The 26791-nt window shown below is 34.2% G+C and overlaps 1 protein-coding gene across 1 annotated transcript in view; it reads right to left on the bottom strand.

The window, feature by feature from the left end:
• The window catches only part of LOC123665605 (zinc transporter 2-like), a 54543-nt gene extending 30233 nt beyond the window's left edge, over window positions 1-24310 (bottom strand). Inside the window, exon 1 of the mRNA XM_045599886.1 lies at window positions 23858-24310. Within this exon, the coding sequence (XP_045455842.1) occupies window positions 23858-23989 (132 nt within the window). The 5' untranslated portion in view covers window positions 23990-24310. The remainder of the gene's footprint in view (window positions 1-23857) is intronic.
• Window positions 24311-26791: the final 2481 nt, after the last annotated feature.

Below are 26791 nucleotides of genomic sequence, written 5' to 3'. Positions count from 1 at the left end.
GGTCATTATTATGTCATAAGTATTATACAAACATAACTAATTTTTTTGATCAATTCATTTATTTTAGTTTAATGGTTCCTAATAATGCAGAGATAATACAATAATACAAATAATGAGACTATCCGCGAGAGAACGAAAGTAACCGACATAGCCCACAGAATTAGCAAGTTGAAGTGGTAGTGGGCTGGTCATCTGTGTCGCAGGACCGATGGACGTTGGAGTAGACGGGTCCTGGAGTGGAGACCGCGTCTTGGCAAACGCAGTGTGGGACGTCCTCCGGTCCGTTGGACCTACGATCTACGTAAGATTGTCGGTGTAAGCTGGATGAGAATTGCGGAATACCGGGATGTCTGGCGCGAACTTGGGGAAGGCTATGTCCAGCAGTGGACTGCAGTAGGCGCTGACTGACTGAGCTGAATACAGATAAATTCATCCACTATTTATGTTTATTTAAATTATATTTTGATGTAAATTAATATAGGCATTGTTCGTTATTTTAAATTGGTTTCTATTCGAAATACATTATAGAAGATATTACCTACCTTAAGAGTTTACTTATCTGTCTGTTAAAGTTGCTCATGATCACAATTATGACCATGATCAGAACGACTTTGTAATACTTTTTTTGCCTCCTGCGTTTTAATGTCTGCTGCATTAATACAGAATTTAGGCTATAATATATTATTACCTGTACCTTCCTGTCTTCTAGACGCTAGGCAGTAACTAGAAATATAGTGTTTGCTCACAAATTAAAAAAAAACCGAAATACAACTCACTCCTCCTTACGTTAGAAAAAAACGTTTGGTTGGTTAAAAACGTCAAACATCCATAAAGATATTTTTTTTGTTTACTAATTTATTTATTAAGAGTTATCATTTACATCGAAATGAATCAAACAAAGCAAAAAAAAAACTACTTTAAATACTTTTATTACATAACTCAATACAGCTCGTCAAATCTCACACGCACTCTCAAAAAAGTTAATATACATCGACTAGAAAGGTATATAAATAGATAACCTCCTTTTTTGAAGTCGGTTAAAAAATAACAGCCTATCACTTATTACCGCTGTAAAGACCGACCGGATAGTGATCTTTTTCATTAAAGAACATCCACAAGGATCATATCATCCAAAGCCGACATTAAAACATTTTTAATGGTTCTGAAAGCTTAGCTTTATGGTATAAATTTTTAATTTACTGAACAATATAATTATGGAGATTTAATTTTCTTTTTGCTTAATAATTAATGACATTTTTGTTTTGTTGTTAAACATCTTTCCCTGGTCCTCTGAATAATGCAAAAACATTCCTAAAAGAGTTGACTTGATTCCTAAAGAAATACGACCTACAAAAAAATGCTGTCAAGTTTTTTTAACCTTACAATTTAAAGTTTCACTAATTAATAAAAACTAAGTAATGAGGGCAACTAAAAAGATACAAGTATTATTGAAAAAAATAGCAGGCTATTAGATAACAGGCTATTAGATAGTAACATAATCTATAGTAGCAAATACAGGTAAAGCCACAAGGGATACCATGTTAAACAAAGGCAGCATTAATAACGTTTTATATTCGTAATAAAGGGTCGGCAATAAAATCGTTACCGTGTCCGTCCATCACAGTGGACAACGTCAATATCTGAGTCGAGGGGTGGAGGCATTTTGTTATTAATTGAAATATATGTGGATAACATATCGATAAAAGTGCCAGCTTGAAAGTCTGATGTATAATATATTTTAATGTTAAATATGGAGTTGATCATTCAAGTCAAATTTGTTAATCAAATGAGCTTTAAAAACACTTCTGAATAATAATTTTACAAAATAGAATAATATTCTTGAATTAATCAATTAATTATTATATATAATGTGAAACTACTATTCATTTGAAATGTACCTACTCGTAGATTCTGCTTAGACGAATTCTGCTTAAAGGAATCGGCAAAAAAACTCAATACTTACTCCTTTTAAAAACTGTAATATTGTAGTCAACCAATTTCAATATTAACGACTCCAATGTTTAGAAAAAATGTCACGACGTCTGATCCATGTGACGGTACGAACCAACGCCAAGACGACCGATATCACTGACTAGAGACGCCAAAAGATTTATGTTTCCAATTTAGGGCCTAAACAATCAATTATATGGCAACATGTTGTAAATAGGGCAATATATTCGTCCGTTTAATGTTATAATTGAAAAAAATACTGAAGCAACACGTTTATCATCATTCTGTGCAGGGTAACTATTAGCCTATTAGGCAATTTGATTCAGTACTTCGTTTAGATTTACTGGACATGTATGTAATTATAATAGGAAAATTGGCGGAAACATTGATGATGATAATTAAAAAATTGATTATTGAATTAATTCATCTTTATTATAGACAATTACCGCCAAACAAATTAGACTGGGCTACAAAAGTTATGTTTATACAAAAGTTTCTGTCGAAATATGTGATGTCAACAGAGACAAGAATAGAGAGAGATAATACATATTTTCAAGAGAAATGAGACATTCTGTATTTTCAAAGTTATGAGAGTATTTTAATATCTAAAAGCTGTAGATATATATGTGATGTCAACAGAGACAAGAATAGAGAGAGATAATCTGGGGGCACGGTAGTGCCCCCGCCAAGACGAAACAAAAAAAAAAAAAAAAAAAAAAAAAACGAAAAGCACTACCTATCTTTTCTCGAAGTGCTTCGTCGTTTTTTTGAACCATCATAACTTGGGTTTGGATTATACTAGATAAACAAAATTCTGGGGATATGATGTCAATAGTGAACTTATTAAATACATAAAGTTTCAATTGCATAGCTCTTATACTTTAGATTTTATTGATATCTAAAAAACCCCGATTTCGTCACTCACTGATGATCATCAAAATTCATAGAGTACTTCCTGAAGTCCCAGAAAGCTGAAACTTGGTATGTAAGCTAGTATTAGTACACAAACAACAAAAAAATTCTAAAACTTGGAACTTTTACCCCCCAACCCCTTAAACTAGGAGATGGAAGTTTGTATGCGACTTCCGCAAATTTTGATGCTAGAGGTCTGAAAATTGATATAGGGACTCCTTGTTATTAATAATAATAATAAAATAAATAAAAAATAAAAATCGGTTATTAGTTTATGTCGAAAATTTACATTTTGTAATTTTGGTATTTAAGTTTTGGCGGAGATCACCGTTTGCATATCAGTTCAAAATAAAATCAAAAACAGCGTGCTTAAACCGAATATGGTGAAGATTGGATGATATTTATGGTATAAAATGTGTCGGAGGTAAAATGCAACTATAATATTGTCATAAGCAACTTACAAAAAGAAGTGAAATCCCACCAAAAACATTTTCATGTAAAATGTTGCCAAGACGAGATCATATGGCTCGCACTGTCAAAAAGTTATCAGATCTCATGTAGAGCCAAGCTTCTAACTCTACACGCCCTAACTCTACAAGCCCTAACTTCACAAACTCTACACCTTAGTCAAAATATGTGGCTTGGCCGTTTCGTTACTACCGGCTGCCGATGTTGTAGATGACGACTTTCCTGTCTCATTTATATATATATATATATATATATATATATATCCCCTTTATATTTATTTGTATTATATGTATATGAATTATTCTTCTTCCTTTTATTTTTTCTTTAATAGAACTGTTGTATGACAGAAAAGTAAAAAACAGTGAAAATTTTTTTCACCTTACACCCACGTGACGGTAGCGAAACGGCCAAGCCACATATTTTGACTAAGGTGTAGAGTTTGTGAAGTTAGGGCTTGTAGAGTTAGGGCGTGTAGAGTTAGAAGCTTGGCTCTACATGAGATCTGATAACTTTTTGACAGTGCGAGCCATATGATCTCGTCTTGGCAACATTTTACATGAAAATGTTTTTGGTGGGATAGATATTTTCAAGAGAGATGAGACATTCTGTAATTTCAAAGTTATGAGAGTATTTTAATATCTAAAAGCTGTAGATATATGGTAGGTCTAGCTTTCGTGAAATGATTGAAACTTTTGAACCGTTAAGCTATTACATCAATATCGTAGATCGGTTGAGTGTAAGCGTTGATTTATTAATTAATTCATATTGTACAATACATATTTTAGACAAATTAATAGATCTATACTCCTGCGTCCCACAGCCCCATAATACAAATCCTCTTAACACTTATCAGTCTTATTCATCCAATTATTTTTTTTATAATTTATATAAAAAATATACTAATAGCATCTTAAAATGTAAAAGACAAACTATGTTTAAAAAAACTTATTTAGACCAAGCACCACTCGTCCAAAAGGCATTCAAACCCGCAACACCATTTGCGTTTACATTGCGCATGGAAATAATAATAATAATATATAAAAGAGGATTTTAGTGTGCCAGTCCGCTCCGCCAACTGCCAATTAAGACGAAAATATCGGTCTACCCTCGCCAAGTAATTTACCCGCCGCTATTGTTGCGTAATACCCGTCCAGTGTAGTGGCGGTTCAAATAAAAAAGCGGATAATTGTAAGAAATGGTCTTCAAATGAAGGTTCCGTGAATATAAATACTGATATACATATATGCGCATACGTACTAAAAACGTTTGGTTACATAGATACAGAATGTCCCCTAAAAAAATTTACGTAGTAGACTCAGCACTTCGGCTTTTTATAATGGAGAATAAGCATTCATGTCTCATGTAAGTCTAATTTAAAAAAAAAATCTATACAATGAAACTTGCTTTCTATTTAGTACATATACATATATGATTTATTTGTTTGACTCATGTGTTCCTAAGATAAACAATGTAATACCTGTGTTTAAGTTCCAGCCGAAAGCAAATAAGACATATATCACCCAGAGATCGAGCCCATAATGTTGAGAAGCGACGGTTATTACCAACTGCGACAACGGGTCTACTTATGATCATGTTTACTTTGAAACCTTTATTGAAGTTTAAAAAAAATCTATTCTAAGCTTTAAAAGTAGAATAGACAAACAGGACGATAGGGTAAGTTGTCCCAAGTGTACGGAACCACAAAAAATGTAGGCTAAGAGCTAAATTGGAAAGTGGAAATGTTATCTCTTACGTTTCGAGAGTAGTTTTGTTTCGGGGGCGTTTTTCTTTTAGTTCTTACTTCTTAGTTTCTTTTAATTTATTTACTTATTATTTAGTCTTTCAAACTATGTTCGAGTATATAAAAAAAATGTTGTAATTAATTTTTATGTTGTTTAGACTAGCAATATTTGACTTTTTGTACCTACTTTTTTGTATTATTAATGTTTAAACCTACAATGTAACTATACAAATAGTTGGGGCAGAAAAAAAACAACTCTACTAAGACACTCTTATTTTTATAGTCCGGTCAATTTAGACATTCGAAGCTACATACAACATGCTGAAATTTGGTGTAATTGTTTAAAATATAATTATAAACAAAAAATTGAAATTTCTCCATATTTCCCTTGTATGGAATTTTTTTATTCAAGGTCAAAGGTAAGAACACTAAGTTTTTCGCGATTTTCAGCAAAAGGGTAAGTTTTATCATAAAAATGCTTCAGACAAAAATTGTAGATCATAAAATTATCTTTAAAAAATGTACAGATACTTTATTTCCTACGAGCCACCGTTTCTGAGATATAACGATTCAAAAATTTGTAAAACTTGTAATCGTCATTTATATGCACAGTCACCTTTTTGCGGTATGTTATCAAGTTCAGGTGTGGCTTGGTTTTTTTTTTTTTTTTTTTTTTTTTATGTCACTAGGTCGGCAAACAAGCGTACGGCTCACCTGATGGTAAGCGATTACCGTAGCTTATAGACACCTGCAACACCAGAAGCATCGCAAGCGCGTTGCCGACCCAATCCCCAATCCCTCCAGGAGCTCTGGTCACCTTACTCACCAACAGGAACACAATACTGCTTGAAAACAGTATTATTTTGCTGTGATCTTCTGTAAGGTCGAGGTACTACCCCAGTCGGACTGCTCCATATTTTGAGCAGGAAATTCCTGCTGTGCCCTACCTCAGTTAAAAGGTTATCAGCTAGACCCTACAGACTGGGGTTGGAAGTTGGTCAACAATACATTCGAACCAGTGAGCTCAGCGCGGAGGGATCAACCTCCACCTGCGTTACCGATAGATAACATTGATGCCCGTATGATGCTGAGACAGAGACTGCTAATCCCACAGAACAACAAGACCTTGTAATATCTACGATTTCTAGTCACTAAGATGATGTTTTAATTTTATTTTTTTGCTCACCCAATGAAATAATGACTAACATATTGCTATGCTGTTATATGTATGTATATATGCTCTGTGGTTACGGCAGTAAAGAATATACCAACCCCCTCTCTTCTCGTGGGTGTCGTAAGAGGCGATTAAGGGATAATACAGTTCTGCTACCACATTGAAATTTAAAAATCCGAACGATGGCGGGATAACCATCCATAATACAAATACACAAGCCGAAGACGGGCAGCATCGTCATCGGTGCGACAAAGCCAGCCTTGCGGTCACTAACCCACCTGCCCAGGGCGGTGACTATGAGCAACACACATGAGTTCACGCATGAGCAACACACATGAGTTCACGCCATTTTTGGTGCGAACTTGTGGAGGCCTATGTCTAGCAGTAGACTACGATATGCTGAAGTGATGAATGATTATCTACTCGTTTAACTAATTAGCCTCGTAATTTGTTGTACCTTTGTCCTAGAATTAATCCTAGAATTTGCCAACCTATTCATATAAAAAAAAAATTACCTGGTAAATTACTAACCAATATACAAATAAACACCGACTTATCTGCGACAAAGTTCCTTATAGTCGATTTGTCATTGTTCTACGATCACGACGATAAATTACATAGCTCTGAAACTTCGCATCACCGAGATCTTCCAACTTTACCCTAATTATTATTCGAAGTTGAATCCCATCCATTACTGAATCCGATAATTAATTATTATTATCTGAACTAAGCTAGCCTTTTATCGAATGTTATCTTAGAACACACGTTATTACTTGATCTATTACGAGCCCTTTGACACTGTGACCTTGCTTTCTACTCCGGGGGTTGGATTCCCGCCTCGAGTCTTGACGTAATTACATATACATTTATGAAAAAATTTACAATTATTAATAATAATTATTATTTATATTAATAGTTATAATTATTAATTATTATTATTACTCATTAAAATCGGTACAAAACTACCGAACTCTTGTCTCGGGCAATGTTGGTTAGATACGTTACGTAAAAAATATGTGTTATAAAAACTCGTTTACTATTTTCGAGATATCTACGTGTTGCTAATACTTAACTATACCTAATTATTATAATGGCGTCGCTTGTTTTTACGTTAGAGAAGACTGACTATAAAGACGTTTGTATTCATATTTATTATTACCTACTAACCTTATAATTTGTTCGCTGTTTTGTTTCAAATATACAATACGTTTCAAGTTAAAGAGTTATTACCGATACACCAATAAGTTAAATAAAATAAGGTAGGGCACAGCAGGAAATTTTCTGCCCAAAATCTGGAACAGCCCGACTGGGTAAGTTCCTCAACCTTACAGAAGATCACAGCTAAATAATACTGCTTTCAAGCAGTGGTTGCTGGTGAGTAAGGAGACCAGAAGTCCCGGGGGACCTGTCTTTTGTACCTATTTAGGTAGAAAAAATAAATAGAACGGAATTTAAATTTGCTGGGAAATTCTATACCATTTTTGCTACGTTTATAATAAAATAAGCGAGTGATAACTAAGCTAAAAAAATTAGCTGATAAATAATGCAATGATACATACACATAAAATAGTTCATTAATATTTATTAATCAGCATATACAATATAACTGAGTCATGAAAAAAAATCAAACATTTCTTTACGTACAATACTTAGATTCAAACAATTGACAAGATATTAGCACAACAATGAAAAAACATATTTCTGGTGGAACTTATTGTGTTTCTGTGGTGAGTAAGGTGGCCAGGGTGGCTAGCTGGGAAGGGTCAGAGGTACGGTCGACAACGCGCTCATAGTGTTGCAAGCAACTTAAACTAAGGTAAACGCTTACCGTACGCTTTTGAACCGCCTTCAGAAAGGTGAAATTGAGAACCAATTAGACTACTGTTTGTGTTACTTCAGAACTTTTTGTGTTGTAGTTTGCAGTTTCTGTTCCGCGGGTTGCGGGTTCGATTCCCGCCTGAGTCTGGGTGTAATATGTATATTTATATATGTATTATTTCTATGTATATTTATCAAGAATAAAAAATATTTAGCTTACAATCGGCTGTTACCTATAACACAAGCATTAAGTTGCTTAACATAGGAACAGACGACCGTGTGTGTATGTTATAAGTAATATGTATATTATAAGATATTTATTTACTTGTATGTTTTTATATTGTAAAAATAATCTAAAAGTCACTTGAAAGGTCTCGTTTTACATCGTTATGTAAGTAAATTAAGCGTTAAGTATTTCACTCTAAAGAGCTTATTACGGGCATGGCTTAAGTAAAGCTGATTAAAAATTTTCTCAACGACGATAGAAGACGTAAGCATCGTTTTATAAACGTACTGAGTTTAAGATGACTCTATAGATAAAATGAAAACAAAATAAATAATTGTTTGTTATCAAACAAAATAAATAATTGTGTGTGCAGGCAAACGAAGAAAAACCGACTTCAATTATATCGACAAGTAATACAACGTAGGTAGACGAAAAAATAGTCAAACAAATACGCATTACAGGACGCATACGTATACACAGAAGCGGATACTAAAAGTAAATACGCCTATGATATATGAAGATATAGGGATTAGAATACTAATTACCGTTTTACCGACCACAGCTACCCAAACCGTACTTTAGTTTAAAACGAGGGTAGCCTAATTACCGTTATCTTAAAGGACACAATATTTTAAATTTTGTACTCCAAATATGTTTACGTTTTATCATGTAAAGTGATATTTGAGATTACGCTTCAGCCTGTAATATCACACAGCTGGGCATAGGCCTCCTTCTCCATGTTGGGTAAGGATATTTGAGATTACTTAAGCATAATGTTTGCACTAAAAAAAATCGATAAAATGTTATGGACTTGTAATGAAAATTAATTTCTTTTAAAAAAAGTACTATGTTGACTATAGTGACATAAAATTTTAAAAAAGAGATTACTACTAAAATCACAAACTATACAAAATTAATTCACTTCACATTTCACTTCACATTTCACTTTCCACTGCTGGACGAGTTCGCGCCAAAAATGGCGTGAATTCATGTGTGTTGCTCATAGTCACCACGCTGGGCAGGCGGGTTGGTGACCGCAGGGCTGGCTTTGTCGCGCCGAAGACGCTGCTGCCCGTCCTCAGCCTGTGTATTTCAAAGTCAGCAGTTGGATGGTTATCACGCCATCGGTCGGCTTTTTAAGTTCCAAGGTGGCAGTGGAACTGTGTTATCCCTTAGTCGCCTCTTACGACACCCACGGGAAGAGAGGGGTTGGCTACATTCTTTACTGCCGTAACCACACAGCAGCAAAATCAAAATTATTTATATTTGTATAATTAGTAATCAATGTTGTAATCGATCGATGTAATAAAATGTAAACTTTTTGTAACAAGCGATTTGCTATCGCTTATAAAACATTTCCGTTTTCCTGTTTGAACAATTTCTACTTTATTTTGAACGCATATCTGGCTTCCAATGATTACACACTATAAGCCGTTACTTATTTTTAATAGTCATTTCATACTATTTAATATAAATATGTATTACTATTCAAAGTTCTTTATCATTCTGCCTTAGAAACAACTTTAATACATAATAATTTATCAATCTATATATATAAAAATGAATGTTTGTCTGTATGTCTTTTATTAGAATCGTAAACTTTACATTTTATCATGTCATGATCTTCAGCAAAGTGTTGTGCATGAGCCAGCGAAGGTTTCTGAGTTGGTACGACCAAAAAAAAATGCATAGTAACGCACGCAGGGTACAGCTAGTATCAAAATAATTATAAATGTTGTCAAGAAATGAAAACTTAAAATGATTCACTTGAATTATATTTTAAAGTTTAGACCAAAAAATGCTTAACAATCTAATTATCTTTCTTATTACGATAACAATAAGAGCTTTTTTTGTTGAAAAACCATCGCATTTTTGCAATTCCTCGAAAATAATTACTTATCTTTAAAGGATATATAATCCTTAAATTAAATCTAAGGATTTATGTGAGATGTGAGATAGTTTTAGGTGTGGTTTTCCTTAAAAGAAGAAAGAGGTCGATACTCAGAATTGGGATGTTGAACTATAGATATATGACTGTTACAGCATTAATAATAAGACCACTACTATAAAACTAAAGTAATAGATTACCAAAACTCCATCAATCAGAAAAATCTCCATCTTTTCAAATAAGGTTTTTAACTGAGATAGGGCATAGTATATATATATGGCATAGCAGGAAATTTCCTGCCGTTTTTTTTATTATTATGTATTTTACATTTAATTTAAATTTAAAATTAAATACTCCTAGATCCTAATTATGACCTGATTCAAACCAAGTCATATGTTATGTATGGTCGGGGATTACTTCGTCGTTTATGAACCGATTTTGATAATTCTTTTTTTGATGGAAAGGAGATATTTCAAGTGTTGTAAGGAAACCAAGATCTGATGATGGAATCACAGAGAAATCGAGGGAAACCCTCGAAAATCGTAGTGACGACTAATGCATTTGTTAATTTTTTTCATCTACTTACGTTGTATTACTTTTCGATGTAATTGAAGTCGGTTTTATTTTCGTTTGCAAGCAAACACAATTATTTTTCACATGAACACACGGTTTCTGATGGCCTACCTTACACACAATAAAAAAAATGAAAATAATATAATAATACAATGAATAATTGTGTTTGCAGGCAAACGAAGAAAAACCGCCTTCAATTATATTGACAAGTAATACAACGTAGGTAGACGAAAAAATATTCTAGTAAATACGCATTATCAAAGATTACTCCAAAAGTTGTAATCAGATCTCGATGAAATTTAAATGTGACCACATGATAAACCTCGGTTTTCGATTAAATTAAAAATCATCAAAATCGGTACACCCAGTAAAAAGTTATGCGGCTTATCAAGAGTTTCCCTCGATTTCTCTGGGATCCCATCATCAGATCCTGGTTTCCTTATCATGGTACCAAACTAGGGATATCTCCTTTCCAACGAAACAAGAATTATCAAAATCGGTTCATAAACGACGGAGTTATCCCCGAACATACATAATATATAGTATATACCCTACTAAAAAAAACATAGGAGGTTACTCAATTCGACCGTATATATATATTATCTATATCTATAATAATATATATAAACGCGAAAGGTCATTCATCACGAAATCTCCGAAACTATAATACCTACAAACTTGAAATTTGGCAGGTAGGCTCCTTATAGGAAGTAGACATCCGCTAAGAACGGATTTTACAAAACTCAACCCCTAAGGGGGTAAAATGGGGGTTGGAAGTTTGTATGAGAGTCCCATGTTTTTGACGTAAGAGACTTGAAATTTAAAATGTATGCTCTATAGATGGTGATGAGGCGTTCAAATAATGTATCGTTAGAAATCAACCCCCTTTGGGGTTAAAACGGGGGATGGTAGGTTGACTTACTCATCACGAAATCTCCGAAACTATAACACCTACAAACTTAAAATTTGGCAGGTAGGTTCCTTATAGGACGTAGACATCCGCTAAGAATGGATGTTACGAAATTCGACCCCTAAGGGGATAAAACGGGGGTTGGAGGTTTGTATGAAAGTCCTATGTTTTTGAAGTAAGAGACTTGAAATTTAAAATGTATGCTCTATAGATGGTGAGAAGGTGTCTAAATTATGTGCCTTTATAAATCAACCCCGTCTTGGGGTTAAAACGGGGGATGGTAGGTTGACTCGCTCATCACGAAATCTTCGAAACTGTAACAGATACAAACTTGAAATTCGACAGATAGTTTCTTTATAGGGTGTAGACATCTGTAAAGAACGGATTTTACGAAACTCGACCCCTAAGGGGGTAAAACGGGGGTTGGTAGTTTGTATGAAAGTCCTATGTTTTTGAAGTAAGATACTTGAAATTTAAAATGTATGCTCTACAGATGGTGAGAAGGTGTCTAAATAATGTATCTTTAAAAACCAACTCCCTTTTGGGGTTAAAAACTGGGGATGGTAGGTTGACTCACTCATCATGAAATCTCCGCAACTAAAACAGCCACAAACTTGAAATTTGGCAGGTAGGTTCCTTATAGGGCGTAGACATCCGTTAATACCGAATTTTATGAAACTCGACCCCTAAGGGGTTAAAAGTGGGGTTGAAAGTTTGTATGAAAGTGCTATGTTTTTGAAGTAAGAGACTTTAAATTTAAAATGCATGCTCTATAAATGGTAAGAAGGTGTCCAAATAATGTATCTTTAGAAATCCACTCCCTTTTGGGGTTAAAACGGGTGATGGTAGGTTGACTCACTCATCACGGAATCTCCGAAACTATAACAGCCACAAACTTAAAGTTTGCAAGTAGGTTCCTTATAGGGCGTAGACATCTACTAAGAACTGATTTTATGAAACTCGACTCCTAAGGGGTTAAAAGTGAGGTTGAAAGTTTGTATGAAAGTCCTATGTTTTTGAAGTAAGAGACTTGAAATTTAAAAGGTATGCTCTATAGATAGCGAGAAGGTGTTCGAATAATGTATCTTTAAAAATGAACACCCTTTTGGGGTTAAAACGGGGTTGGTAGGTTGACTCACTCATCACAAAATCTCCGAAACTGTAACAGCTATAAACTTGAAATTTGGCAGGTAGGTTCCTTATAGTGCTTAGACATTCGCTAAGAACTGATTTTATGAAACTTGACCCCTAAGGGGATAAAACGGGGTTTGGAAGTTTGTATGAAAGTCCTATATTTTTGAAGTAAGAGACTTGAAATTTACAATGTATACTCTATAGATGGTGAGGAGTTGTCCAAATAATGCATCGTGATCTATATATATAAAAGAGAAAGGTCGCTGACTCACTCATCACGAGAACTCAAAAACCGCTGGATGGTCCCATCCACCCAGGATGGACAAAGATGAAATTTGGCAGGGGGGGGGGGGGTAGATTATAGTTAGTAGACTTCCGCTAAGAACGGATTTTGTGATATTCCACCGCTAAGGGGGTTTAATTGGGGATGATAGTTTGTATGAAACGTATACAGCAGCTATAAGTTCGCCTGATAGGTTATTTTAAAAAATAATTTGGGTTAAAAATCTTAATAGTACATATCTTCATAACTATGCGAACGTAGTCGCGGGTAACAGTTGTAGTAACAGGCATTATAAAACAAAGTCCCCAAAAGTGTATGTGATCGATTCCCTCAAAATCTACTGAACGGATTTTTTTGCGGTTTCACCAATGGAGAGAGGGCTTCAAGAGGAAGGTTTACGGAACGGCTAAGCCGATTTTGATGATAGTTTCACTGGAGGTTTACCGGGAAAACTTTGTGACACATTGATTTCAACGCGAGCGAAGCCGCGGGCACAGCTAGTATATATATATATATATACGGTCGAATTGAGTAACCTCCTCCTTTTTTTAAGTAGGTTAAAAATACTTCTAATGCTTCTAATTTTTTTTATATACCTAGTATATATCCTACATTATACTAGGAGTAACATCCTTACCAAATTCTGAGGAGGAAGAACTTTATTCAAGAATGTTACTCCACTTCTGATTAATCTATCGGTACTAATATTAAAAAGCTGAGAAGTTTGTTTGTTCAAACGCGCTACTGCTAGTTTGAAATTGAAAAAATATTTTTGTGATGGGTGGCCCGGTACCGAGGAAGGCTATAGGCTTATATTTCCCTAAAATTAACGCGAGTGTAACTTAGGGGCACAGCTGGTGTTAAGATGTACAAACGAGTTTAAAAATCTACTGTCACAATGTTTGTTCATTATATTTTCCTTTATGAAACATCCTACTCACACAAACAAAGACTCCTGGGGGGAACTAGGAATAGGGTCGGCAACGCGCTTGCGATGCTTCTGGTATTGTAGACGTCTATAAGCTACGGTAATCGCTTACCATCAGGTGAGCCGTACGCTTGTTTGCCGACTTAGTACCTAATATTAAAAAAAAAAACTTTCAGAATCCCAGATTTAAATTCACACAAGAAAACAACAATCTTCATTTCTACAAGATAAATATTTACGGTTCGTTACGCGACAACAACAAAGAGACTCACTTGAATCCGTTTCATCTCGGCGTCACGTCGACAACAATGAAAATCAAAATGAAAATTTATTATAATTTATACAATAACAACAACCGTCTAACTCGGCGACTTGTTAACTGGGTCTCTCTGTCACTGCGGCGACTGAAGTATGCATAATTTTTTAAGAAATGCGGGTATTTTAAAAAATATTTTGCAGTAACACTTGTTCTGTCATTAATTTCGTTGGAAACTCTTGGAAGTCTTTATGTAGGACACGAAATATTTAGTTAGCAAAAACATTTACAAGTATGTTGTATAATATAAAACGCGGATTAACTTACGTTGACGTCTGATTGGTTAATATGTGATACTGCATTTTTGAATTTAAATGCAGAGCAAAATTATTATTTTTTTTACTTTATGCCTGTGGCGACATCTATCGCGCATCATACTAACTACGTAATCCTCAAAGTTGTGGTACGAAAAAAAAATACATGTGTGGACAGGAACAAGTACCATGGTGATATTAAGCTAATATGAACCTAAAATTTTTGAAGTAAAACTTCTTTACATCACACGCTTGACTTGGGGCGTAAGCTGGTAAATGCGTGCCGCGTGCAAGAGCGTTACGAAAAGTATGATCGGGCGAGGCGAACGGAAGTTGCGGGGGAGATTAAGTTAGATGGAACTAAAGAAGTTTTACTTCAGTCATGTGGTCTAAAGCACACTCTTTTTCGTGTCTTTGGCTGGGCCGCGCATCTCGATGAAACTACAATGGAACAAAATTAATTGGAATGAAACTTCTAAGCCTTCTTATTATCGCAAACGAAGCCGCAGATTCAGCTTGTAAGATACATTATGTGGATACATAAATAAATCAAATCAAATTAAACAGCTTTATTCAAATAGGGTTTTTAAAAAGACCTTAGAATCGTCATCATACAAATTAAAATTTTTATTATTGTAAAAAGTGAAGCTACCACAGATTCGGAGTGTAGATTCTGCAGAGAAGAACCACACATTTACAGTAGGTACATTACTGGACATATACTTTAGTGCAATTGTAAGTATATACATTGAACTGAAGATGCTCTGAAAGGAGACTCGAGCTCCAAAGTTACTTCATTCAACTTGACTTCCAACTTGTGCAGTCTTTATTACAAATATAAAACATAAGACATAAAACTATGAACAATAAAACATGCTTTTGGTAAAAGTTTGTTAACGTTGTTTGTCGACTGTTGTGAATCAATTTTGTATGGTACGATTTATGGCCTATAACTTTTTTAATAAATGGCGTTGGGTAACGTGAATTATTTTGCAAATCGGAATTCGTCGAAGAAATCGGAAGTCGACAAACGGTTGTCGATTGTTCTTTATTCTTTTGCGTAATATTCACATTGAACTGTATTGTATAAGATATCGCGGGTAAGTAGGTATTTAAAAAAATAATTTATAAAAAATATTTGTTTAACATGCGTTTTTGGTGTATAGTTTGATTCCAGCGCGAGGTATATATTGGAGTCTGATCCAGGTGTATCTCTCTGTGATTATCCTCTCTCTCTGCATCGTGCCTCGGAGAGCACGTAAGGCTGTCAGCCCCGCTTGTCACTACAGACACTTTATAATGATCTATACTCATTACACAATAAATTACCCACTAATCCGCTGCGGATGTGCGCTGTGGATTTCCTATACAAATACCCTACACAGTAAAGAGGCCTTTGTCCTGCAATGTACGTTTACTGGATTCATTCAAAATAAAATGAGACGAATGAGAATTACAGAGAGAAATGAGATTAATTTTATAAGCTATCAGTCTACATCGATAGGAAAAATTTTAATAACTATCAAGATATGCGTTTAATTCGGTCTTATATAATACTAGCTGACCCGGCGAACTTCGTATCGCCTAACAGTGACTTTTAAATATTATCACAAATCTTTTGTATGGGAGTATAGAAAAGTGTTGTTTTTAGACTTTTTCAGGAAATTTAATTTTTTTTTTTTTTTTAGAATTTTTCTCTCCGTAAGAACCATCCTCGTACTTCAAGGAATATTTTAAAAAAAGAATTAGCGAAATCGGTCCAACCGTTCTCGAGTTTTGCGCTTAGCAACACATTCAGCGACTCATTTTTATATTATAGAAGATAGAACTGGAAATTTTAGCTTGTAAATAACTGAACATAATTATGTTATTGAAGTTAAAACTTACAAACAAGTTTCTGTGCAACTAGTTACAAAATATAATTATGTTGCGCTTAGGTGTCAACATCTCAGTCTAAGAATGTAAATTTAATCATAACAGATAATTGAAGAAACGAAGACCTGGCAAATTATCATCACCACAACTGAACAATAAATTTTATGTTTAGTTCCTAGCGGAAAAAGTCGCAGTTATATATAAATAACAAAAAAAAGTCTATAATCTTTGTTAGGTATAATTTATTATGCTTTAGTAGATTAAGAATGGAAGAGGAAAACATGTTGTGCCGACCCTACATAAATGGGATAAGGGCAGGAAGATGGTGAGATGATGAGTAGATTACGCATTCACCCTGTATCTAACATCCCACTGCCGAGCACAGGCCTCTTTATTCGTGTAGGAGAAGAATATCTGTAATCAATTTTATTAGCAGATTCTTGCTTTATTCTGAACGGGATATAATCTTTTCGCCAGAACTGTAAATGTCTAGTCCGTTATAAAATAAATTAAAAAACAAAAACTCCCTCTTTGTCTCCTATTTCGCTTGCAATAAGGTCTTATTGCGAATAAAAATGGATTTTACGAGGGGCCCAGTCGTTATGGAAGCCATTATTATTTCTGGGATCGTTTTATTTTTTCTGTCGATTTCTTCAATTTTAAAAATTACTGCTATAAAACATCCACTTTATTATTATTTTTAAAATTATATTTATTTTATTATACCGATTTTTTGTACTGTAAAAATGACAAAAAAGGTACGGTCCAGCTGATGGTAGACGGATACCCTAGCTAATGGACGCTTGCAACACCAGAAGCATAGCAAGCGCGTTGGCGAAGAGGTTACCTTGACCAAAATCTCTGGCCGCCTTACTCACTGCACAAAACACTTCTTAAGAACAGTGTTATTTAGCTGTGATTTACACCATAAAAACAAAGACAATAGAAAGTTTTTTTTTATAGAAGAAGAGGCAAACGGACAGTTGGCTCACCTGGTGGTAAGCAAAACCAACATCCATGGACACCCGCCACATCAGAGGATTAGCGGGCGCGTTGCTGGCCTTTCAAATAGGAGTATGCTCTTCGTTTGAAGGTCCCTAAGTCGTATCGGTTCAGAAATGCCGTAGGAGGCAGCTGGTTCCATATAATGGTCGTGCGAGGCAGGAAATATATATAAACAAAGGTATCACTAATAAGTCAATGTTGTCGTGTTGTCGTCAATAATTTAATTACTATATAAACTTATGACGAGACTAGGTTTATTATTAGCTCCGTATTTTTAGACTGGCACCACTTTCATATCAACGTATTACAAATTAAATAAACTGATGGACAATAAAAACAATGACAGCCAAAACAAAAATACTCGTAGTGAACTTTCATCAAGGTCAAAATTAATGTTACGAAATAAATGCTAATTTGATCACATATCTGACACAGTGACCAAAAAACCCTAGCTTGTGCATTAGTGGTCAATGTGACTCCATCATCATCATCACTTCACCCTATCGCAGTCCACTGCTGGACATAGGCCTCCCCAAGTTCGCGCCAAAAATGGCGTGAACTCGTGTGTGTTGCCCATAATCACCACCCTGGGCAGGCGGCTTGGTGAGCGCAGGGCTGGCTTTGTCGCGCCGAAGACGCTGCTGCCCGTCTTCGGCCAGCAGTTTGTGTATTTGAAAGCCAGCAGTTGGATAATTATCGCCATCATTCGGCTTTATAAGGTGGTAGTGGAACTGTGTTATCCGTAAGTCGCCTCTTACGACACCCAAGCGAAGAAAGGGGATGGCTATATTCTTTACTGCCGTAACCACACAGCAACGTGTCACACTCTCGAGGACTGTGTACATAGCATTTATTTAATTTATTATAGTCATATTGACGTTCAGAAAGTACCCACTCGTCGCTAATTATAATTGTAAATATATGTATATTTATGCCGCCAATAACAGCAGTTAGCGACGTTGTTTGAGTGTGTTATCAGTCAAATTAAGTGAAGAAAGTATGGTGATAAAAGTTATTGTAGTACATTGACTTGCTGTGAAATAATTTAGCCGACGACTTAGCAAATAATTGTGTTTGCTAGCAAACGAAAAAAACCGACTTCAATTACATCAACAAGTAATACAACGTAAGTGGACGAAAAAAAATTAACAAACGCACTAGTCACCGCTAAGATTTTCGAAGATTCCCCTCGATTTCACTAAGATGCCATCATCAGATCCTGGTTTCCTTATCATGGTATCTTGGGATAATCCCTTTCTAACAAAAAACGTCGGTGTCGGTGGGTCGGCAACGCGCTTGCGATGCTTCTGGTGTTGCAGGTGTCTATAAGCTACGGTAATCGCTTACCATCAGGTGAGCCGTACGCTTGTTTGCCGACCTAGTGGGATAAAAAAAAAAATAAAAAAAAAAAATTCAGCAAAACCGGTTCATAAAATAGCTAACCCCGCAATCTTTGTTTTGCCATATATGTTATTAACCCCCTTAATCCCCCTCCCTTGTAACTTAGGTGTATGAAAAGTAGATGTTGGCCGATTCTCAGACTTACCCGATAAGCACACAAAATTTCATACAAATCGGTCCAGCCGTTTCGGAGGAGTATTGTAACACATTGTGACACGAATATTTTATAAGTAAGATATACGGTCGAATTGAAATCCTCCTTCTTTGTTTCTGTGATGAGTAAGGCGACCAGAGGTCCTAGGGGGATTGTACGTAGGGTCGGCAAAGAACTTGCGTTACGTCTGGATTTGTAGGTGTTTTATAAGCTACGGTAATCGCTTACCATCAGTTGAGTCCTACACTTTTTGTCGACCTAGTTGTATAAAAAAAAGTAACACTTCTTTTTATCGGTGGTTACAAAGGACCATTTGAGTTACCAGTAACCACAAAGATCCTTTGTCATGATTTTAATAACAAGTGCTTGAAAAGTTTTTTCGGAGGAATAATTTTTAATAAAAAAGAATTTATAAAGTAGGTCAGAGGGTGAGTGAGTAGCAAGTGTGGCGCCAACACAATTTGCCGGATATCCGGTATATGATAGCACTCATGGTACGTATTCCAAGTTATCAAAAACTGCGTTTTAAAATTTGGACAATTATTAAGATACAAGCTGACCCGGCAAGTTGTTATTTGTACCATTTGAAAAGGTAGAAAAAATATATCTACCTAACTTTTTTTACGTTACCTTAGCCAGGTATGAGAAAATAAAAAAGTAAAGTACCCACATTTTATACCGCTAGATCACAACTGCCCCAACATCGACCTACCGTGCATGAAAAATTTCCCAAAAATCGATCGTACCGTTACAGAAGAGTGCGATCACAAACACCGTGACCCGAGATTTTATACACCTATTAGATATTACATTTGCCCCACATTGCCCCACCGTGAGTACGCCCATGAGTAGGGGTAAAGTTCTTCTTTCTTCATACAAGATGTTGATTTTACTTAGAAATAACGTCAGAATACTATCGCTACTTAGCCGAATTGAGATAAACAGACTACCGAAAGCGACTTCCGAACGTCAGTGCTAAATTTGATCATTTTTGGGTTCGTTACTGTCTGGATAACGTTTGCATTAAAATAAGTTATAAAGAAAAAAAATACAATATATATTCACCACAACAAACGGTACGAAGTTCGCCAGGTTAAATAATTTTTTTTTATTTTTTATTTTAAATCATTTGCCTTATTTTTTTCAACAATAGAAATGAAACAAGATTTTAATTAATATTTCGTATGTAAACACGAACAAGGAAGCCAAAGACAAGTCTAATCAAACACTACGCGAGTCACTTACACACCCTTAACGACATCGTGATTTATAGATATAAGGGTGAACATAGCAAGTTCCCATCCACCCCATTAACTTACTGTCTCAATATATATCTCTGATTCCCCGTTACCAAAGATAGATTTTTGACACAATCTTATATATGTACATTTTTAATGCAGATTAAGTCATTGAGATTAATGTTGATTATACTTTGTAACACTTTATATATTGAAAATAGTATTATTTTAGGAATTCATTCTTAGCGCATAACGTTATCGCAGTCCACAGCTAGAACAGCTAAACATCCCAGTTTTCCGCAATCCTAGACTTGAATTTCGGACTGCGATAGGCTTGAAGTAGTTATGATGATGTACAACGTCAGCTTCTTAATAAATAAATAAAAAATGAAAAAGATTTTGACGATAGAAGTCTGTTACTCTTTCACGCAAAAACTTTTGAAATAATTATTAATTATTTATAATTAGTTATAGCTGGCGATCCAGATTTCCAGAACAAAACATAGGCTACTTTTAATTCCGATTATCCCACGGCATTAATTACGCGGGTGAAGCCGTGAGGCCGCGAGTGTATTTGTAACTAGATCATTTCAAGATTAATTTGAAGGTTTTCAAAAGATCAGCAACGCGCTAGCGATGCTTCCGCGCGCGTACATAGGCTACGCTGCCCATCAGGCGACATATACATGTCCACCATAGTTAGATTACATATAAAATATACAAGAAGTAGTTTGCACGTAAATATTTAGTATTTTACGATTTTGATGGAACTTAATGGGACCTAATGGAACTAATGGATGGTCTATAAATCACTTTGCGTAAACCCACGTGATTTAGCTAGTTCAAGACCTAATAATGCAAACAATTTAAAAAACAAAACAGACTCAAGTTCTTCTACTAATGTAACTTAGATATCAAGTAAGAGTAGTATTAAATATATAAAGACCATTATTTTGCCATTAGTGTTTATACTAAATGACTCTGTAGTTAGAGAAACAAAACAAGCTTGTTTACACTTTCAAAGCTTAGAAAATTACTATAGATTATTAAAAACTAGCTGACCCAGCAAACGTTGTTTTACTACATATATTATTAACCCCCTTAATCCCCCCCCCCTCTTTTAACTTAGGGGTATGAAAAATAGATATTGGCTGATTCTCAGATCTACCCGATATTCACACAAAATTTCATAAAAATCGGTCCAGCCCTTGCGGAGGAGTTTGGCAACAAACACTGCAACACGAGAATTTTATATATTAGACTAGCAACCTTCTTCTTCGCCCAACTTCACATTAGAAACCTCAAAAACTATCAATTTTCCTCTACTATATTATGCATGTATGAACCTTCCTCTGGAATCATTTTACTAAAGAAAACCGCATCAAAATCCGTTGCATAGTTTTAAAGATCTAAGCATACAGACAGCGGGAAGCGACTTTGTTTTATACTATGTAATGATGATAATGTAACATTTTATTTGTGTGTGTAGTGTGTAATTTTGAACTAAGTTATATCTTTGTTAAATTTCTGCTTAGTAAAAATGTGTAGTTATCCAATATATATTATCCAATGTATATTCAATCATATATTTTTTAAAAAATAAAAAAAAGACTTTGATATAACTTTTAGATGTTTTTTTTAATGTTTAAAATTATTTTAAGTAATTTCTATATTAGACAGCCTGTATAATAAGACCATACAGATGTTTATCGTGCACTAGGCTTTTGTCATTGTGTTGTGGAGTTAATCCTACTGGGGGTTTTAAGTGTGAACTCTTATTTATTTATTTTATCTATTGGTAAGTTACCACAGCCATCCAGAACAACCTTTAAAGTCGAGACAAGCCAAATATGGTTACTGACAGTTCTTCTTTAGAAGCGGAGGAGATGTAAGTTTCATATCCTCTAACGAAGAAAACGAAGAAAACAAAGAATCAAACAATAGAAAAAAAGTCATAAGAGTTTTCCAATATGTATTAACAATCCTACTGTATATATAATATAATTAAAATATTAGATGTACTTTTACGGCCGAACCCAATATTCAATCTAAAGATAGAGATAGGTAGTTATCATCGACTGCTAATAACTAACTATCTATCCTTTGTAGTTGTCCCAATAATTCGCATAGGGGACTACTATCTCCAGTTAGCTGTAGATAGACCGGCTACCTGAGCTCTTCCTTACATTCCAGTATACACAGCGTCACAGACGGCCTCAGTTATGTTACACAGATGTTTTGTAGTATTTAAATTTGTCATACAAATTTTATTCATATTAAAGTAATCTTGTTTTATAAAAATATGGACAAATTAATTTTTACACAGACTTTTTATTTTTTAATAAATGATATTATTTTAATATGGAATCCATGGTAAATCTAGTAACGGAACGTTTTAACACGACACGAAAAGACGCTACGACGCCATTACGCTTTATTGAATCGTCGTTTCTTTTGTATTTTTTTTTTTACAAATCAAAATTCAAATTATACAAATCATTGCAAATTATACAATCATTCACCAAATTTTTTGTTTTATTCACAAGATGAGTAAGGTAAGTATTATTTCACAAGAAACTTATTATTTTTATTCAATTAATTGTTGCAAAAGAGCAATATCACTTGAACTACTACTAGAACTTGAGTCTGCCATTATTTTTCACTCGAAATTAATTTTATTTTAAACAAAGAAAATACTTTTTCAATTAATAAATCTTAGTTATCCCCCGAAAACTATAGATCGGATATTGTTGTTACTAAAGATAACCAACGCTACTGACAGATAGAACTCTATTATTATTGGGACGCTTACACTGTCATTTTCATACGAACTGTTATCTCTGGTAAGCTATCCTCCCTCTCGTCGATAGACAGCTTTGAAGGATAGGATTGCCTATCGTCGACAAGTTTATTGGGTCAGTAAAATGAATGATAGATAGATATTTCTGTCTCTAGTAGGACATAACCAGAGATAGATTGAATATTGGGTTCGGCCGTTAATGTTTTTGTCTGTTATTGCAGGTTGTAGTTTAACAAAAAAAGCTTGACTATTTTTTTTTTCTGTCTGCAATAATCAATGTAGCTTACAATCTCAACCACGATTATCATACCCCTTCGTGTCTTTTCTATCCCATGTGACATTGGCGAAATCGACAGTGCCCGTGGTTTTATATTGTAATTCATTAAAATCTCATTTTAATTTAACAATATTTAAAACAGCGTGGAATTTTGAGCAAATATAAGGAATCTTAAATTCAAAGTTATTTAAGGTCATCATAGAAGAAAAAAGTAATTATAATTTTATTAAAATATTTTTAACATTATATAAAATAAACTTTATTTTTACGTAAAATAACATTATAGTTTTGACGGTTTGGTAATATCTACATAAAACTAAAATTTATTTCAAATACGCAAAAATATTTTCATATAACACAATAAAACCATAAAAATACATCAGCAAATAAAACACGATAAAAATATATTTTCTCATAGACGTCACTGTATTGCAAAAACTGTTTAGTGAGCATACAATCTCAATGCTATATTTAAAAAACAAAATATCTTGCGCAAATATCGATAAATAACACAAGTTCGCACGATACGTACCTCTGATAATAATGGGGCTCTATCTAAATGTTCAGAGGATGCAAACGCCGACTCATAGTAAGTACCATGACTCCTGGGCTCATATCTGGAGCTTCCCTCATCCCACATCCGAGCTTCTAGTTCATCAGACATTCTGGCGCCTGGGTATACGCAGAATATTCACTTTCAACACTGTTATTTACATTTTATACAAGATACATCAAATAAATAGTTTAAAATTATGAAATTGTTTATTTCATATTATATGTTACACATAAAAATAGAACACTATTTTACATTTATTGTTACAAAATACACAACGTATTCGTAAGAGACAATATAACCGTCCCTAACGAAATAAACTTGACAACTGACTACTGAAGTGAGGATTGAAGTGAGGACTGAGGAGTCTGAGGAAAATGAATGGGCCAACGGTGTTGCCAACTATAAGAACAATTTACCACATATTGTCAGGCAAAACATACTTTATAAAATTTCGACTTATCAAGCTGTATAAAATCATTTATTTTACTCATAGAAAACAAAGTTTGAAAGAATAATTGTAATGGGATAATAAAATCGTGTTTTTATTGGAATTTTACAATAATAGTAACAAAAACCTATATTTTACGACTATATTCCAAATCATTTTGCTTGTTAATACTGATTATTTAAACAAAAGCTTGGATTAAAATACTAGTTAACTACGTATTTACAAGCCTCTGCTATAAGAGGGTTTGGGTGAAAGCGCACCTTCTCAAAATACGCCGTAGCAAGTATTTTGAGATACATTGCGATCGAATCGATCTTATAAAATAATAAAGTAATTTGTTTTACATTTTATTATATATATAAAAGTAATGTCATAACTTTCTATGTGTATATACTATTCATATGGTAACTTACTGGAATATATGTTTGCAATTAAAGGTGCCAAATATTTGATTTTAAGAAATAATAATTGTTTTGATTTTAAGAAATAATAATTTTGCTCGAAAACGAAAAAATCCGATTTCAATTACATCGACAAGTAATACAACGATTAAATTAAAAATTATCAAAATCGGTACACCCAGTAAAAAGTTATACACATTTTCAAGAGTTTCCCTCGATTTCTCTGGGATCCCATCATCAGATCATGGTTTCCTTATCATGGTACCAAACTAATAAAAAAATAAAAAAGAGAAGGAGGAGAAATATCCCCTTTCCAACAAAAAAAGAATTATCAAAATCGGTACATCCAGTAGAAAGTTATTCGGTATAATACAAGGTAGGTCGACGAAAAAAGCGTCAAGTTAAAACGCATTATTAGATATAACTCGAAAAGTAGTAGTTAGATCTCAAAATAAATTTAAATGGAACCAAATGACACTCACCACCTTTCGATTAAAATTTTTTTTTGTCGAAATCGATCCACCCAGGCAAAAGTTCTGATGTCACATACATAAAAAAAATACAGTCGAATTGAAAACCTCATCTTTTTCTGGAAGTCGGTTAAAAATATTCTGAATGGAATTTTTTAAAATTAAACTTCTTAACCACATAATCGAAATTATTATGCAGTAATTTATCCTGTCAATTGAATTGGGGATCGGACAAATTTTCAGAAAGCGTTTTAATATAATCTTTATGGATACTTATTTCCATAAAAAATAAAAATTTATTTATTTATGGCCTTTTGCGTACAGTAATACCCCGACTTACGCTACCTCGACTTACGCGAATTCGGAGTTACGCGATTTAATTTTCTCGTCTATTCGTTTTTTGTTTGAGTCCCCCCACCCGCATTATTATTCGTTCAGTTTACAACAGGCACAGACGTTTAGTGCGGAATCGGCGCGTAGGTACATAAGTTACGATTTTGTGTTTTTTGGGAATCGACAGTCAGATCAATTACGAAAAGTACCCCGCAAAACTGTACCCCGACTTACGCGAATTCGACTTACGCGGATAGCGCTCAGTCCCACCTATCGCGTAAGTCCGGGGTATTACTGTACTCAAAATCATGTTTAATATTGTTTGTTTAAAAATCCCGCCAAAACGCCATGTTAAGAGCGCGTGACGTCATTTGTAGTAATAACAAAGGTCGCATTCCACCTAAGGCCCACAACGACCTCGATCACATCCGCTGAAATTGCCGTTCCAATAACGTAAAAAACGCTGCGGGCGTTATGAGCGAATTTCATAAGTGAAACTCATATTTGGACAGTCAAGTGGCAGGTTTCAGCTGTGTGCTCGTAATATGGCGGCATGGTGAAATCACTGAGACAAAGAAACCTAAACCTAGGAAAATATGATGCCGGCGTTGCGGATGCTTAGTGGAACGCGGTAAATGTTTGATCCTACAAATGACGTCACGCACTGTAGTTGTTGTTTCAGTACATATTAAAAATATTGTAAATAACAACATTTTATTTCTCCATTTTAAAATATTGAAATGAATTATATTAAATTATTATTCGATAAATTATCGTACAACAGTATATCTATTTTATCTAAGTACATTATAGATTTTAATATGATAACTGTGCGATCCCCTATTAGAAAATTAATAAAATATCCGTAAAAGATCCACGAGTAAAGTAACGGATACGGATATCTGGAACATCACTAATATTAAGATAGTGCAAAAAAAAATACAATATAATTCGACAATTTATTGAAATAATAAAACCTTCATAAAATTACACATAATCATAAGTTAATTATCGTAAAACACCTGCCGGGCGATCCATCACAGGTTTAATGGAAACACATGCTTAAATATATCTAGAAAAATATACATAACAATATTTAATACCTTTATAGAAATAACATTACTAACTTCTTTTTACTTCGAAATGTACAAAGATATTGCATTTTTAAGAAAACTGCAACTGAAATAATTTATAAAATATTATATTAAAATATAGTTAACTATTTTTTACTATCAAGTAAACACTTACAAGATCTTAA

The sequence above is a fragment of the Melitaea cinxia genome, chromosome 24 (genome assembly GCF_905220565.1).
Source record: "Melitaea cinxia chromosome 24, ilMelCinx1.1, whole genome shotgun sequence".
Lineage (NCBI taxonomy): Eukaryota > Metazoa > Arthropoda > Insecta > Lepidoptera > Nymphalidae > Melitaea > Melitaea cinxia.
This window is presented reverse-complemented; position numbering and strand designations above follow the sequence as displayed.